This window comes from Patella vulgata, chromosome 8 (genome assembly GCF_932274485.2).
Source record: "Patella vulgata chromosome 8, xgPatVulg1.2, whole genome shotgun sequence".
NCBI lineage: Eukaryota > Metazoa > Mollusca > Gastropoda > Patellidae > Patella > Patella vulgata.
Genome location: NC_065886.2, coordinates 33,126,266 through 33,145,146, shown reverse-complemented (window position 1 = coordinate 33,145,146; position 18,881 = coordinate 33,126,266). Strand labels below are relative to the sequence as shown.

Here is an 18,881-nt window from a genome sequence, read left to right as displayed (position 1 = left end):
GGGAAGATTATATAGCGTCTTCCGATAATGCGCAACTGTAAACCCTTGTTCCACATCAATACTAAATATATGACGTGCGTTGTCGTTAGCGGGTAACCGTGGTACTGGAGCGCCTACAAACTAGAGGAAAAGAATACTTTTAAGAACAACTGACGTTAATTTCGGGTGCTGGTATATACAGTGTGATTGAGTGATATAATATTCAATGCCTAATAATGAATATAGGAAATACAAAATGTCGACTGATATATCATATATTATGCTTTATGTAATAACGCTAACATACTCTATGTAATGAAGTGAAGGTTAAGGATACCATACGTAGCGCATGTGCATGCAATGTCTTTTACATTGTCTGGCTCCAGACAAAATGGTTTAAATCACAGTCCATTAAGTACAGATGCGTGGTATTCAATTAAAAGAAAAGTACAATTATTGTTTTATTAGACTTCGGGCCCCCTGGCTCGTACGCCTATGACTCATTGTGTGATAAATTGACATTGAATGATCCAAAACACAGATTTTAAATAAATCGAAAAAATATTGAGATGGCATGTGACAAGAATGGTTTGAACATAATATATGTTAGAGCAGTGATTCTCAACCAGTGTGCCACAAGATCTTCCTAAGTGTGCCGCGAAATTTAGAACGGCACACTTAGAAAAATTCTCACCAAAGAAGCCAGCTATTTAACTGATGAAATTCGAAAGACTGCAATAAAGTAAGTTCATGGCTGTGGTTTTCGTTATTTAGTTTTAAGTCATTCTATATGTCTATGACTATAGTCTGACAGTTGTATGCCATGTTCTTAATTTGCAAAATTCAAATATTTTTCATATATATTTAGCCAGCACCTTCACGTCATGTCACCTTCACGTCATGTCCAACAGAGGATTTTGTGAAGTATCTCATTGAAGTTGAAGTTGAAGGTGTGCCGCTAATTTCTTATGTGTTCCATGGTGTGCCGTTGGCAAAAAACGTTGAGAACCACTGTGTTAGAGAGATTAGTACAAACTATAATTACACCAAGTTTCAGATTTTTAGGTGCTCATTTTCGAAAATTTGTGTCTGAAACCATATTCGAGGCCAATTTTCTGAGAATCTAGTGAAGACTGATGGTTTTCATATGTTTCTTATGTACTACTATCGGCAATCTTTAGATAGGCCAAACTTTTTGGTCTATATCTATTACCTTGTAGCTCCTAGAGCACTACTAAATCCAGAAAATATACAATTACACCAAATTGTTTTCGGTTTTTATGGCCAAGTAGCATGCGAACCCTACCACTCACCTCTAATCTAATTGCTGATTCGTAATCTACACAAAAAGTTCTTTCAGACTACCAAGTTTTAGCTGTATATCCTCACTAAAAAGGTGAAAATAAGACATCTGAAACTCGAGTAAATTATTGGTACATATTTTGTTTTGAAAACTTATTGGTAACTCATGAAACTCAAATGCCCATATCTGAGTCAATTTTCAAGCTACAGACCACAAATTTAGCACAGTTTCTAGTTTTTACATGTATAACATATATTTTTCCAGATTTTTTTTCTCGGGGTTCAATTTCCCACCTCTGGCCCACTTGACATGGAATGACCCATTGGTGGTCATATTTTAGTTTTAATAAACCGTCTACTTTCGTGAGACAGGAATCTTTCCCATGTCTTGATTGTTTCTTTTCTGATACAGAAGGGCCCCTTGACTTCTGCACAATCCTTTCGGAGAACACCTTCCCATAACAACTCCACTCCACTATACCATCTGGGGAAGCACCTTCCAACAATAACTCCACTCAACCATACCATCTGGGGAAGCACCTTCCAACAATAACTCCACTTCACCATATCACCATATACCGGAGGAAGCACCTTCCCATAATACCTCCACTGCACTATACCATCTGGAGAAGCAACTACCCAGAATAACTCCACGCCACTATACCATCTGGGGAAGCACCTTCCCACAACAACTCCAATCCCCTATACCATCTGGGGAAGCACCTTCCCACAACAACTCCACTCCATTATACCATCTTGGGAAGCACCTTCGCACAACAACTCCACTCCATTATACCCTCTGGAGGAGCTACCAACTTAGAATGATACCGCTTCCCTGCCCCCGTTCATGAGAACATCCCTACTCTGCTGCTGCTATAGATAAATTGGCTTCTGTTGGGTAACGGAACGACTGAACTAAACTCGTAGATAGATTTTGGCGGGGTGTGGGGTTGGGGGGGGGGGGCAATTTTCTACCGGATAAAAAGTTTTCAATATTCTACAGAACTTTGTGGGCCTATAGGATTTCCTCCAGTTTTATGCGAAAATTTCTATAGGAAAAGACAATAGTATTCTATAGATATTTTTTTTATTGTGTTTCCTATGGGAAATTCTACAGTAATAATTGGAATTGGATTACTACAGATTTATGTAGGGATTGGTACAATGGTATTCTTTAGATTATTATAGTTGGCCCATGACTTCTTCTAAATTGGTAGGTTATTTGTTCTCTCAGTCGATGGATTTGAATTATGTTGTTGGTCGAACAGGTCTAAACCATGACAAGTTTTCTGTTTGATATCACTGAAATATGCAAAAGCTAAACTTGTCTATTGCAGATCTTTCTTTATGCCTTAAATGATATATAAATTATTAATTAGACATTAATTAACTTGTCAAGACCATAATCAACTCTTGATGCCATCGGATTCTCAAAATTTTCAACAAATTTAAACACGATTTGCGGTTAATGTTATAACGCAAAAATGGATAATCTAGATTTTGTTAATTATCGTAACAACGGTAGCAATGACATCAAGGTTACACCGTTCTTGTAATGGCGATAACTCTGCTCAGGGTGACGTAATTTGGCTGAAATTTTAAACATATTCCCTTTTCATTATATATTTTTAACTATTATAGCTAGAATTGTCAGCTGTTTATCTAAATCTTACATAATGGCCCTTTAAATGAAGTTATGTATGGGGTATGCCCATCTTCATTATCCCAGTCGGAGCAGAACAGTAGGACGTTAAACCCCATTGATTGATTCTGTACTGTACTCTAATTATATACTTGTTGAAAGCATTGTGTCAACCGTACACACCTGTTAACAACCCTTAATTAACAGCCTATTTACTCTTTCGAAATCGGTTTGGTCATTGGCTGAATTTTAAATTCTAAAAATCAGTGTATAACAACTTAACAGAAGTTGGCACTAACAACTGTGTATTCTTTTTATAGAACTTGATTAAAGACAGAATGGTAAATATATTATTTATTGCTTTCTTTACAATAATATTAAATTAGATAAGATTTATGTGATTTTGTTATTTAAACAAATTCCTTTAACTAGTCTTTCCCTAGATTTCAGTTATACCAAAAAGAAAACTTCGCATGGTTCCGACTGGTGAATCATCAACAGAATTAAAATAAATCCACAGAGAGAAAAGATCAGCTTATCAATCTAGACGACATCGGCCAACTATATGTTTCCCAAAATAAGAATTAATTAAAAATCTATAGAATTCTATAGTACCCATTCCTACAGAAAACTGTAGTGACCCAATTCCCAAACTACAGAATACCACAGTATTCCCTCCTATAGATAACTGTATAATTTCTTACAGCAAACACTATAAAAAAAACTATACAGTATTTTCCTATAGAAATGTTTACAAAAATATGCGCTATGTACAGAAACTTTAGAATATTTGGGACTGTTATTTCCTATGGAATTTTCTGCTACCTATGTAGGCTGGTTTTCTACAGAATTCTATACTATTAAAAAAATCTATTAGAGTTTTGTGTGGGTGTGTTGGGGGGTCCCCAAAAAACTTAAGAATTTCTGCTACACTGGTATTCTATATGACGTTTTGCTAAGGGGCCGTCTTCATTAGCTCAGTCGGTGCAGAAAATAGAACGGTAGGCCTATACATCCCAGGTAGGTTGTCTTATTTTATTCTTCATGTGGGAGGAAAACGGGGTAGCCTATACCCGGACTAAACCCATGAGACTGCATGAAACCATAGATAATACGGTATTATCTATGATGAAACATATGTCCATAACACAACGCGTGTTAATTATAATTACGCAACATGTCGGTTTTTTTTAACCCAAACAGATGTTAAATAAATCAGTTTAATATAGAACATGATATAAGAACTAATTAATTACACATGAATTAATATGACCGAAACACTGGCGAGATCCATTGATGCATTTGATAATGGCGGAATAAATATTAAAATGTGTAAGCCTATAAGTTTATAAGCTTATATATATATATATTTAATCATATCATCACTGCGCCTATATAAATTCTCTATGAATTTTTCCGTCTACATTACTGTTATTTAGAAACAGGATTTTGAACTTATTGTTAAAGACTACCAAGAACAGATAACTCTCGGTGAACACATTTTTTCTTGGTTTGTTGTCATCATTTTATTAATGGAGTAGGGCTGACACGATCTGAAATAATACTTCCTTATAAAGATACAGAACCAAAAACTGAATAAGAATGTCAGAAAATAATACTCCCCTGTATGAAGAAGGAGAACCACTTATATATGATCCAGATTTTCAACATTTCCATAAGGAGAGATTGAAGAGAAAAAGAAGGTTAGCATGATGAATTTAATATTTTCAATTCTCTACCATGACATAATTTGTCATCAGTGGCAGTTATTAGACTTTACAGTTAGTCGATATAAATAAACGATCGAATAATCAAAGGATCAAGTCATATATATATTAAATTGTCATTTAAAGGATTATAGAATACAGGTTGTTAGTGATCATTAAAATAATCCTAGTCCTAAGCGTAAGTCTACTCAATCAGTCCCCTATAATATATTTACTATGATGAATTACCAGTAACAGTACTAACACTGCCCTGGCCTAGATTTTGCACCTTTTGACCAGAATGACAAGACACATTTTCATTATGCCCTTTAACTCTAAATCACATAAAGAAGCACTAAATAACTGATCATGCTCACAAAGAAATTAAATGTAATTTTGAATGTTTCTTACATGAAATAGATAATACCCTGTTAGAATAAATTTTGATGAAATTTTGTATTGTAAGATGAATTACATGTTGTTCTATGAATAAATCTAGAATTTCAACAACAAAAATTTTAAGAGGATTATTCCAGAAAATAAGTTTTATTAGACTTTTGAAATCCTATCCTGCTGATCACTGTTCAACATAAAAAGTTCTACTGGGTATCATTACACTTACAGAGCCTTTGACACTACCATTGTCTATTGATTTATGGGGAGTTGGATGGCCGAATAGTTTAATACATGCACTTTAGATAATAAGGTCGATCATGGAGTCAAGTGACATGGTTTTGATTCCCGGCCAATACGTGACAAGGAGTAGGTTGGCTTGTACTCTAACCTTGTGGGCTTTCTCAGAGTAATTGAACAATATGTTAGTCCCGAGTGTCTGGCAAGGGATAATGTATAGTTGTTAGTATTGGATGAAAAACTTAGGTCTTGTGTACACATTGGTCTGCACATGAAAGAACCCTTGACAGTTGGAGTTTAATATAAGAGTTGCCTGTAGCGCTGCTTTCTGGGCAATATTTTCCTTGTAGCACATTGTATGGTGTACCGGTGCAATATGCTCATCTTCATTAGCCCAGTCAGAGCAGAAAAGTTGGATGTTAACCTGATACAGTGCATGAAATGAATGATGGAGAGCTAAATAAAAAAGGTTCACACTACGATTTTGAAATCATTCTCTTTAAAAAGGCTTTCCATTTGCTGTTGTCTTGGATATTATGAAATGTGTTGTTCCAAAGTACACATTGGCGTGCACATAAAAGATCCCTTGGCAGTTGGAATTGGATATAAGAGTAGGCCGTAGCACTGCTGAACAGGCAAAATTTCCCTCATATCACATTGTAGCGAGCCTGTCTTCATTAGCCCAGTCGGAGCTGAACATTAGGACGTTAAACCCTGTTTCATTTTATGATTTTACTTTTGAAACATATCAAAGATGTCTAGTCTTTTTAAATATTTATTTTATGTTTTTCAGAGTTCGATTTTTTATTGCGTTGATTGTGTTTCTGTGTCTACTGTTTCTACTGGTGCTAGGATTATTTTATATAACGACCCTAGGGCAGGATGATGAGGACAACCCTGGTCCTAGTAATTCTATCCTTGGAGAATACAGCCATGCAGCGGTAGCATCGGATGTAGAAGAATGCTCAAAAGTTGGGAGGTAAGTTACCTGATAATAGACAAATAGGTTTCAAAATTCTGCTACAAACGTATTTTGTTTTGAATTCCAGCTGTTAAGGGTTCTTTTACGTGCACATTAATTTGTACACAGGCCGTTATATTTCATTAAATCCAAATGTTTTGTGGCCCATATAAACAACTAGACACTGTCCTTACCAGGTCCATGTTTGTTAAACAAGCAAACTCTGTGTCATTATTCATATCCATCAATTTTATTGGATTAGCCTTTATATGTCAAATGGCCCACAGTGATACAGTAGCAGCACTACACTGGCAAATTAAAGCAGTCATATTCTCACTATTTTATGATACAGATATGTTTTATAGAGATATTTTATATTTATAGAGATATTTATATTTTATAGAGTTATTTCATAGCGATATTTTATGGTTATTTCATAGAGATATTTTATAGTTATTACATAGAGATATTTTTATATTTATGGAGATATTTTATATTTATAGAGATATTTTATATTTATAGAGATATTTTAGAGAAGAAAGGATCATCAGTAGACAGTGCTATAGCTACGTTATTATGTATGTGTGTGGCTGATGCTCAGAGTATGGGTATAGGTGGTGGCTTCTTTATGACTATATATCACAAGTAAGTTTTTATTGCACATATTGATTTACTTTATCGTAAGCCACTGTGGCTCAGTGAGTAAGACATTTGCTTGATAATGTTCCGAGGCTTGGATGGCCGAATGGTTAGCATGTGCGCGCTGTACCATAAGGCCTGCCCTTGAGTCAACTGGCGTGGTTTCAAATCCCCGTTTGTACGTGACAAGGAGTAGGGTCGCCTTTCCAACCCCGTGAGTTTTCTCTGGGTCCTCCGGTTTCCTCCCACTGCTAAAGACCCCTACGCGCAACCGAATTACTGAAAGAAAATTAAACGATATGTTAGTCCCGAAATGAACTACTTTGTGTCGAGTGGACTTTAAACCCCATTTCCCCCCCCCCTCCCACTTGATAATGCTCCTTGGGATTTTGCCTTGGAGGTGCCAAACAAAAGCTTGACATTGACAGTGTCTATTGTTTCGAATAGGGGTCGTGTGTAGGCAGTGTTTCCATCATATCACACTGCATGACATATGCCCATCTTAAATGCCCCCCTGCCCCCACCAATATAGAATGAAATGAGGTTTAGTTTTCTCTTGTTCTGCTCCGACTGGGCTAATGAAGATGAGCATACGCATACAGTATGCTATCAAGGACATTTTGCCAGGACAGCAGCGCTACGGCCTACTCTTATATCGATTTCCAACTGCCAAGGGATCTTTTTTGCATGCACATTAATTTCTACATGTTTTTTTCGTCCCATCCAAACGACTAGACAACAGTCCTTGTCATGGGGAAACCACACCACAAAATCCCTTTGATCTTTCTCGGTGTTACTCACTGAGCCACTGTGACTCCCCCAACAATAATACTATAGTGTTATTTCCCACCCTTAAGTCTTTCCTGTCTTCATTAGCCCAGTCAGTGCAGTAAAGTAGGATCTGAATCCATTTTCATATTTCTCTTCCTGTTTTATGTTCAATTGAAGATAACAAAAGAACGATTATAGTGTTGAAAGCAATCAAAGTTTACTAGAGCAATAATTAGTCATTGAGTGGTACTTTAGAATTGATGATACTTTATAAAAACACTTCCTGTTTCAAATATAGTCATGCATCATTGTACAATAGAGTCAACGTGACTCAAGTCACATAATCAGAATAATCAACAATGAATTCTCGAATGAAACTAAGATTAAATTTAAATAGCAAATATTTATTGAGTAATCAAAACAACTACTCGACCTGTGATGGGAGTTTTTATTGGTGACCTTTAATCCTTAATTGCAATCTGATCAGCAGTAAATATTCACTTGACCCCTACAATCACTGAGGGGTGGACATCAGGGCGAGTCAAATGGCTTTAAAAAATAACTATTTTTCTTTTGCTAATTCAATTCTAAAACATTTTTTTTAAAATTATTAAGAACAAAATAAATGTGTTGAAGGTATATCTGGATGGAAGATATTTCCTATTTAGTAGTGTAAATGGGTACATAAAATAGTACGCTCAGACGTAAAATGAGTAAAAGGCACCAGTTCTGCCTGGACCAGTTTGTGTTACTACGTCCAATGTAAACACTGCACGTGCTATGGAGGTTTTCAATGTGACGTCACACATAGACCTCTACAGTGTTAAAAGAAGGCTTTCACATTACCGCTGTGAAACAGATGGCCTTAATTGTTGTCAAATCGTGAACTGATGAAATAGTTTAACAGATATATCTATAAATTGTTTAATCAGCCTGTAGTAACTGAACGAGAATAACACATGACAGAAATATAATTATATATACAAGTTACTTAAATGATTTATTTCTGCCGACGTTTTGACATGGGTTCTCCCATCTTGATCAAGCAAAGGATTTCTGGCGACATTTTGACAAGGGTTCTCTTGTCTTTATTCCCAGAAATAAATCTTTTAAATAACTTGTATACCATGTAATTGTGTCATGCGTTATAACCATACAAGTATGGCTCATGTTTTAATATAAATGGACATAAAATATCCCTTGACCAAATTGTATTAATGTGTGAAAACCTTACAAAGTGACTCATGCAAAATTGGTTATTTCTCGACAATGGTTCAAATTAGAAGCTACTTTCTTATATCAGTATATTCTAATGGATTTGAGCTATTCGATGATCTGATTAGTTTACACCAAAGTAATTTTTTGGATTTGTTTGGTACCGAAGGAATTGTTTTGATTTGTTTGGCACCGAAGTAATTGTTCTCATTTGTTTGGTACCAAAGTAATTGTTCTCATTTGTTTGGAAGGAAAAGTTTATATTTATTATGTCTTTAAATTTAAACATTTTTAGATCTAATAAAAAAGCCATTGTTATTGATGCCAGAGAAACAGCCCCCGAGAAAGCCACTCAGGATATGTTTGTTAAAGACCATAAAGCCTCACAACAGGGTAAGTTTATAAAGAGTGAATTGGGCTGTTGGAATGGTCCTGATCAGAACCATTGGACACTGTATCTTAAAGAAAATGGAGGCAATAAAATGTTCATGGAGCAGGCCATGTTCCTGAAGCAACAACCCTGAGTTTTACAACATCTAGACATTGCTACACTGCTTTGTAATTCCGATTGTATAGCTACGTTATCTCCTTTGACAACAATAGCGCCCAATCAGAGGTTGTAACACAAACTCACTCAAGTCAAACATGGCAATCTCCACATAAGCCTTGACATTTAACAAATCATGAACTTTGCAACTCTATTATCACAGGTAGACATTTTACCTAGAGAGTGCAAGACTTGGTATTTGCGATGATCGAGGAATCTGATAGGCTTTCAAGCTTGGTCATTACCCAATTCGGGGGATTACATCAAGGGCTTGATAAGATGTGCAGAGATAATATGAGATCAAGCCTTCTGTTCAAGATGGGGTCAGGCTAACTAACTAGGAGGTTCACTGATTGTTGTCTGAGAAAATTTTTAAGGATTTTCTACCCTGGTTACCTTGTCAGTCGTTCAAGAAAGAGGGACAGGTGAGGAAAAGTGTCTAGTCCTTAGTATAGGACATAAAAACAAGGTTCACTGTACAACATTGGCAACGAGTTCAAGACTGTTGTGAATCAAAATAAGAGTAGCTCATATTGCTGCTGTCCCGGCAAATTTTTACACTCATGGTACACTGCATTAGCCCAGTTGGTGTTGAAAAGTAGGATGTTAAACCCCATTTGTTTCATCTGTTCTCCTGTTTCAGTTTTACGTAATAGTGAGTGGAACAAGAAAGACCATACGTTTACATGTTAGTCCAGGAAAACGTACATATTGGTGTGCACGTAAAAGATCCCTTGGCAGTTGGAATTCGATATAAAAGTAGGCTGTAGTGCCACTGTCAGCAATATTTCCTTCATAGCACACTACATGTATATGGTGTATGCCGGTCTTCTTTAGCCCAGTTGGAATAAAACAGTACAACGTTAAACCCCATTTTATTTCAAACAATTCATTACCTATCAAAGATGTAGATTTGTCATATCGATTTGTTTCAGGTCCTCTATCCATAGCAGTGCCGGGTGAAATACATGGCTATTGGTTGGCTCATCAAAAATATGGTAAATTACCATGGAAAGATTTATTTCAAGCTTCAATCAAAATGGCCAAAGAAGGATTTGTTGTTCCAGATAATTTAGCTAAATCTTTTCAGCTAGAAAAAGATGTCATTTTTAAAGAAAAATCTTTAAGGTAAGAAAATACTAGAGAAATTTATTGTAAACCAGATAATTATGGCCAAACCATAGTTCTTCATGGTCATGATAAATAAAAAACTACCAGATTCCCATGAAAAAAAGGGATTTTATTTAGAATTCCTAAACTCAAAGCTTTTGAGATGAGCAACCATGTATTTGTGGTTTTTAGATAAATAACAATCTGATTAAAATACAGATCTATATTTTGTTTCGTTTTTTTTATACTTTCGATGGCCTACACTACATGAAGATCTGACAAGTTATAGCGATAGGTCACGTCAGGGGTCAAAAAAACCGACTTATGCCCCTATGACATCAGACATTTGATTAACCAATCAGCATTGATGTTACTAGTGGATTACCCACAATTTTGTGCAAAACACGCCTAAAGCCCGCCGTAACAGACCGTTTCATTGGCTTATCCCTGACACCATTCAGAACACAAGTTAAATAACAACTCTTCCAGATCCAAGTGTAGTAAAGACAAGTAAAACAAAATTTTGAACTATAAAAACGAAACGAAATAGGATCTGTGTTTTAACCAGATTGGATAAAATTCCCCCCCCCCCCCAAAATAGGACACAAAATTTTGAGAAGTGATCCCGAAGAAACATAAATTCAATTTGATGTGGCTTAGTAGCTAGAATTTTAGTCTTACTTTACTCCTCCTTTTGAGATAGAAAACCAAGGTCCGCTCATGTACATGTATGCTCAGCAATTTGAATTCGATATAAGAGTAATTAGTAGGATGTTAAATCCCATTTTATTTATTTCAGGAAGGTTTTTGTTAACCCCGATACGGGAGAACTGTACAGAAGTGGAGAGATAATGAAGAGACCAGAATTAGGTGCAACCTTAGACACCATCAGTAAGGAAGGCTACGCAACATTTTATAATGGTTCATTATCAAAGTTAATATTAGAGGATCTCAATGAAATTAGTAAGTAAAGTTATTGAATTATACAGACTTATGTAGACTTATACTGACTTATGTATATTTAGAATTATGTAGACTTATGAAAACTTATGCAGATTTATACAGACTTATGTAGAATTATACAGACTTCTGCAGAATTATACAGGCTTATGGAGAATTATACAGACTTATGTAGATTTATGCTGAATTATACAGTGTAGCAGGGGCGATTCAAAGATTTTCAGCAGGAGGGGACCCAAATAAATTCATATTAATTTCTATATAAAGCGTTGTACTGAAAATTTGGAAAAATGGAAAACTGTAGATGCCATTTTCAACTGTTTTGGCTCATGACCCCCTAAACTGAACCTGTGCATGGTGGGTCTTGCTACAATAATAAACAATCCATTTTGTCAAACTTCATGACACTCATATCTTCTCACAGAATAAAGTAATTTGACTGAAATTTTCAATATATTCAGCTCTCTATCTAAATCTTACATAATGCATCTTTAAGCTTACTTTATGAATTGTTTTATTTAATAGAATCAATTATTACTGAGAATGATTTAAAGATGTATAGAGCTAAACAAAGGAAGGTATTAAAGATTAAATTAAATGATGGATTAAAACTGTATTCCCCTCCACCTCCATCTAGTGGTGCTGTTTTATCGTTTATACTTAATATATTAGATGGTAAGTAGTACTCTTTATACTTTATAATACTATGTTAAACCCGATTCCATTTCGGGGTGGGGTGGGGGATGGCTGAATGGTTAGCACATGCGCGCTGTAGGCTATCATAAGGTCTGTCATTGAGTCAACTGGCAGGGTTTTGATTCCCCGATTGTACTTGACAAGGAGTAGGGTTGTCTGTCCAACCTCGTGGTTTTCTCCAGGTCCTCCGGTTTCCTCCAACTATTGAAACGAATTATTGAAATAAAATTTAACCTTGTGTTAGTCCCAAAATGACCTAGTTTGTGTTGAGTGGACGTTAAACTCTGCCACTGAGTCAATTGGCATGGTTTTGATTCCCTGGTTGTACGTGACAAGGAGTAGGTTCATTTGTCCAACCTTGTGTGTTTTCTCTAGGTCCTCCAGTTTCCTCCCACTGCTACAGACCCAAACGCGCAAGTGAATTAAAAATATATTCATTTTGCATCATCTATTTTTGAATTACTATAGCAAGAATGGCCAGCTCTTTATCTAAATCTTATGTAATACATCTGTAAATGTATTGTTGTAAATGTTGTTTCAGGTTACAAGTTTATATCTGATGATATAGATTCCATAGACAGTTCTGTTTTAACATATCACAGAATGGTCGAAGCTTTTAAATTCGCCTACGCTAAAAGAACAGATTTAGCTGATGAAGATTTTGTCGACGTTAGAGATGTAAGTTGTGCTTAAGATTTTTTTTTTCTTTTTACGATGATTAAAATATATTTTGTGCTCAAAGCTAATCCAACAAGTTAGATGTTACTCTTTGATATTCTGACGACGTAACATTCAAACACTCAAACGCTTGCACAAAAGTTGAAAACTACTAGTTTACTTCTTTCAGCGGATGGAAAAAATCAAACTTTTCAGTACTGCTACATTATGTAAGATTTAGATAAAATATAACCTGGACGTTGTTGTGTAGTTCAGAAATAGACAATGAAAATACTGAAAATATCATTTAAATTATTTAATATTCTGAGCGAAGTTATGACCGTTTGAAGATATAGCATAGATCGTTCATCATCTTAGCAACCGTACTTCACAACTGAGACTTTAAATCTCTTGGATGTTTGAATTCATTTAAATCTCGACCATCCGATGATCTAGAGAGTTGATCGTAGGCTTTGACTATTATAGCAAGAAAGGTCAGCTCTCTATCTTAATCTTAAATAATGTATCTTTAATTATGGTCATTTAAAGATTTACCCATATGTTTGAAATCAGCTCCTGTGAAATGTAATATTCCAACACATAAGAATGTCCCCGTTAAAAAGTTGGAGACACCACAAACTTTGAGATATTTATTTCTTTTTTTAGTTAGTAGCCAATTTAACATCTCGAGATTATGCGGAATATATTCGATCTATGATCTGGGATAATCAAACACATGATTTAATGTATTATGGCCCAACATTTTACGATAAACTAACCACAAGTACAGCTCATCTATCGGTTGTAGACCAGGATGGGAATGCTGTCTCTGTAACTAGTACTGTTAATGCTAAGTAAGTTTGACTTTATGATTTTATTAACCTAATGTTATGGTTTTATTAACCCTTTAACCCCAGTTGTTTTGGTTTTATTAACCCTTTAGAACCTGATTTTATGGTTTTATTAACCCTTTAGAACCTGATTTTATGGTTTTATTAACCCTATAGAACCTGATTTTATGGTTTTATTAACCCTTTAGCACCTTACTTTATGGTTTTATTAACCCTTTAGCAGTACAGGTAAAAATCTCTTACTCCAGTTCCCTGAAAAATAGAGAATGCCCTAAACCACTGCTCCCTAAACAATCTTTTATGTGCATGCCAATATGTACACAGAGCCTTTGTATCGTAGGAATGACTAGACAGCTGTCCTTTTCAGGCCCTCTGTCCTGCACCACTGACAAGGGGAGAAACCATGCCTGAAAATCCTCAGGATCTATCTCTGCTAACAGGAGCAGCGAATCCGAGAACTCCTGGTTGGCACACCAGCCTCTCACTCACCAAGCCACTGCAGGGTCTCACCAGGGTGCAATGATGGTTGTGAACACCCCATATTAGATTAAAAGTTTTAGTGAATTAACAATGTGCACAAATGCAAGATTTTGTTTCTTTTTTGTATGTAGATTTGGATCAAAATTACGTGGAATGAGAACAGGAATTATATTCAACAATGAAATGGATGATTTCTCGACACCAAATATTACAAATGAATTTGGTATTCCCCCATCACCTGCTAATTTTATCAAACCTGGTAAACGACCGCTGTCTTCAATGTGTCCGGCTATAGCAGTAGATAAATCTGGTATGGTTAAATTGGTTATTGGAGCAGCAGGAGGATCTAGAATAACCACAGCAACAGCCTACGTGAGTCCTTTTTCTAGAACATTTACTTAGCTGAATCTTATAAGCCGCATATTATTTCGATCCTTCACAAGGAGTAGGGTCTTCGACACAAACTTGTAGGTTATTAGATTGGTAAATGGAATGTAGAATAAGAACAGCTTATGTAAGTTCTTTTTCCAGAACATTTACTTGACCAATTCCTTTAAGCCACATTTTTTAATGTAACAAGGAGTCACTTGTTTGATTGGTTTTTGGATCAACAGGGGGATCTAGAATAAGAACAGCAACAGCCTACGTGGGTCTTTTATCCCATTAACTGAGGTTTATTTCAATCGGCTTAGGAGTAGTTGAAAACCATCATGAAAGAGTCAAATTATAAATCTGGTCATTTTGATAATTTCCAGATTATGATCATTATCAAACTGACATTTGAGATTTCAGATCTGACAATACTGATAATCTCCCGATCATGACAGTTGAGATTTTAGAATCTTACAGTCTAACTCTGAAATGGTTATGGTCATGTCCATACTGCAAAAACTATTGAAGTTATATTTTGTCCTGTATTTTCTGTATATATAATATAGTCTTTTTCTGATTACAGGCTGCTATGAATGTATTATGGTTTGGTAAAAATATAAAACAATCTATAGATGCTAGAAGATTACATCATCAATTGTTACCACCGTATATATCGTATGAAACAGGTTTTAATGTGGTAAGATTATTTACTATTTATTACGGACGAAAAACTAGATCCGTCAGCTGTCCTTGTCAGGCCTTCCGTCCTGCACCACTGACATGGAGAAACCATGCTGGAAAATCCTGATGAACTTTCTCTGCCCATGTGCACGTAAAGGAACCCTCGGAAATTAGTATTTGATGAAGAGTAGGTCCATCCGCGTGTACGTGAAGGAACACGTAACTGTTGGAATTTGAAGTAGAGTAGGTCTATTTGTGCGCACATAAAAGAACCCTTGAAGCAGAGTAGGTCTATCTGTGTGAGTATAAAAGAACCCATGACGGCTGGAAATTGATGAAAAGTAGGTTGATACACTGTTGTGCGAACAGTATGTTCCTCTTTATGATTTCATGCCAAAATGGAATTAACAGGGGGATATATGAAATGGACTCAGTCCGTCCTGCCGTCCAGAATTTGTTTTCAGCGTGTATCTCATCAACCATTCGAGTACCGCGGTGGCTCATAGCCAAACTGGAGGTCTCAGGTCCACTCGAAGTGTTAGTCGAAAAAGTTCCTCAGAATTTCCAGTGTGGTTTCCTCTTGTCAGTGGGGAGTTCGGTGGCTGAATGGTTGCATGATAAGGTCTGTCATTGAGTCAAGAAGCATGGTTTGGATTCCCCGCGTGGGTTTTCTCTGTGTCATCCGGTTTCCTTCCACTGCTAAAAACCCCTACACGTAAGTGAATTAATTAAATAAAATTGAACCGTGTTAGTCTCGAAGTAACCTAGTTTGTGTTGAAAGGAATCAAACCCCATTTTTCTCTTGCTCTCCTTTGTCAGTGGTGCAGGACTGTCTAGTCATTCAGAGGGGACAAAAAATAATCAATATATTATGAATTATCATGAATGAATTGTGATCTCGCTCTCTATCATTTCTATTATCTTTTTATTCCAGCATATAATGAATGGATTAAAGCAGAAAGGCCACAATATAACAGAAGTAAAGCTTGGTTCCTCCATCGTGCAAGGCATAACACAACATGATCATAAATTATACGCAAATTGTGATTTTAGAAAAGGTGGTGAACCGGCCGGGTTTTAACATCTGTTATGACCTCAAGTCAAAGTTCAAACTTGTTGCCTTTGTCAATGTTACTGCTTAAGCATGCTATTATTTCTAAGAAATATTTACTAATTATTTTTGTTGTTAAAGTCTCGGGTCGTTATTCAATCTGATTAAAACTCAGATCCTATTTCGTTTCGTTTTTATAGTTCAAAATTTCGTTTTACTTGTCTTTACTACACTAGGATATGGAAGAGTTGTTATCATTATCCTGTTTTGAATGATGTGAGCTATTAGCCAATGAAACGGTCTGTTACGGCGAGCTTTAGGGATGTTTTGCACAGAACTGTGAGTAATCCACTATTAACATCAATGCTGATTGGTTAATCAAATGTCTGACATCATAGGGTCAAAAGTCTCTTGTATGACCACCTCTGACGCAACCTATCACTACAACCGGTCAGATCTTCATGTAGTGTAGGCCATCGAAAGTAAAAAAAACGAAACAAAATATAGATGTGTATTTTAATCAGATTGGTTGTTATTTGAGAGATTTGAATCCCTGATAAGCTTCAATATTGTGAAAGATGAAAAGAACATCTGTCCAATATTGTGAATGTTGAATCTGTAAAAGTAATATCAGTCCAAACATGGTTCAATTCCATTCAGTATTTACAAAGATTTGATAAATTGAAATTGTTCAGAACAAGCCAGAGCCACCTATAATCTTTTCTAAAATATTTTGATGTGCCTCTTATTAATCGGATTGAATCCAAGCCAGGAGATTATCTCTTTTGATTTTGTTTTCTTAATTGAATAATTAATTTGTAAATTTTAACATAGGGTATAAAATTCATTAAAACATAGAAATTGTTGATAAATGGCTTTTAGGGAATAGCCTCAGATATATATTTTAGTGGTTACTTCTGTGGTAGAAATTCTTAGAAAGCGTTATCTAATTTTTGGGACTATCTAAATCACTGTGGTAGAAATTCCTAGAAACCATTATTTTATTTCTGGAACTATCGAAATCACTGCGGTAGAAATTCCTTTATCTCACTCCTGGAACCATTGGAATCACTGTGATAATTTTTCTAAGGAATAAAACTTAAGAGTTTCTGTGCCATAACAGTGTCTGGATAATCATGGCTATATGCTTGATATAAATATAGCAGTAAGTGATTGTCATGATTATAGGTCAGTTAATCAGTGCAATTAAAAAAATGAGTTATATTACTACCCGGTTATGCAAATTTATTATTATTACACATTTCTATAACTCACAACTGCGTCATGAATGTGCTCATGCGCTTCACAAAGACGGGTAGAGCAACACAATATTACATATACATAATATAAAGAGATAATAAAGAACATACTTGATAAAATATATAATATAAATTGTTATTTAGATAAAATTACATGTAATTAAAATAGCTCTTGATAATCTAACTATTAAATGATCAGGAAAACGAGGAGGGGTATTGCACCCGAAACGTTGGGTTGATATAAAGATCTTTTAAATCTACAAGTCTGTTGCTGGTTCTGTTTGGCGGGGATTCTTTAATTTTATCTATTAAATGATCAATTCTCAGCATCTAAAGATTTTGATTTGTGATTTTCAGATAAGGTAATCTGGCTATTTCTTCACATTTTACTGTTGGATTTGGGTATCATGAGAAATGTGGAACTCTTTATGTGAATAGCTTACTAATGACATAACCTGGTTAAATATTATTTAGTATGTTGGTCATGGTTCAATATATCAATTAATTTTCACTGTTAAATGTTTCTATGTATGTAATGTATTAACCCTTTTAGCACCTAACTAATTTCCTTGTAAACCTCCCTATCACATGCACAGCTATAGCGTCCATAGTAAATGGTTTGTCCAAGGATGTACTGGTATTAATATATCACTTTTCTCTAATGTTCTTCAAGGAATTGGGGTATTCAATATTTACATGTACCCAGTGTTATAGGGTTATCTGGAGTGGTCAATATTTACATGTATCCATTGCTAAAGGGTTAACTAGGGTACTCAATATTTGCATGTACCCAGTGCTATATGGTTAACTGGGGTAGTCAATATTTACATGTACCCAGTGCTATATGGTTAAGTGGGGTGGTCAATATTTACATGTAACCAGTGCTAAAGGGTTAACTAGAGTACTCAATTTACATGTACCCAGTGCTGTAGGGTTAAAATATCGATTTGACATCATCTATGTAAGACAATTTCATTGTTAAAGGTAGAAAAGGTATATCAAATTTAATTTAGTACTCACACAAATATTCAAATTCAAATAAATATTCCAAGCTATTCGATCTGATTTTATAGTATCAAAGGCTTAAACTGAGATATATATTTTCTTTATATATATATATATAAATATATATATTGTAAAGCCTATGCAAAGAATTTGTGTTTGTTCGTTAACATTAGAAAAAATGTTTTGTTTTTATTGCAGATTAAAATGTATTGTCTCTTTTTAAAAATAATTAAAGTCTCTGATTGTCGTTTGGGTGAATTCCCCCTTGTTAGTGATGCAGGACGGAGGGCCTGACAAGGACAGCTGTCTAGTCATTCAGATGAGACGAAAAAACGAGGTCCCGTGTACACATTGGCGTGCACGT

At 35.4% G+C, this 18,881-nt stretch overlaps 1 protein-coding gene across 1 annotated transcript; it reads left to right on the top strand.

The window, feature by feature from the left end:
* The first annotated feature begins 4,452 nt into the window (after positions 1 to 4,452).
* LOC126829855 (glutathione hydrolase 1 proenzyme) lies at positions 4,453 to 18,128 on the top strand. Its single transcript, XM_050560022.2, has 12 exons — positions 4,453 to 4,626; positions 6,056 to 6,241; positions 6,746 to 6,868; positions 9,144 to 9,241; positions 10,331 to 10,523; positions 11,305 to 11,468; positions 11,991 to 12,140; positions 12,703 to 12,839; positions 13,485 to 13,672; positions 14,281 to 14,521; positions 15,105 to 15,218; positions 16,137 to 18,128. The coding sequence occupies exons 1-12, from the start codon at positions 4,526 to 4,528 to the stop codon at positions 16,281 to 16,283; spliced, it is 1,842 nt and encodes a 613-aa protein (XP_050415979.2). The 5' UTR covers positions 4,453 to 4,525; the 3' UTR covers positions 16,284 to 18,128.
* Positions 18,129 to 18,881: the final 753 nt, after the last annotated feature.

What these genes read in the sequence shown, in the direction of transcription:
- LOC126829855 (XM_050560022.2), top strand. Translation starts at nt 4,526, where the DNA reads ATGTCAGAAAATAATACTCCCCTGTATGAAGAAGGAGAACCACTTATA. An exon ending in ATTTTGTCGACGTTAGAGAT is followed by an intron (nt 12,840 to 13,484) that starts GTAAGTTGTGCT and finishes TTCTTTTTTTAG; the next exon opens with TTAGTAGCCAATTTAACATC. An exon ending in ACTAGTACTGTTAATGCTAA is followed by an intron (nt 13,673 to 14,280) that starts GTAAGTTTGACT and finishes TTTTGTATGTAG; the next exon opens with ATTTGGATCAAAATTACGTG.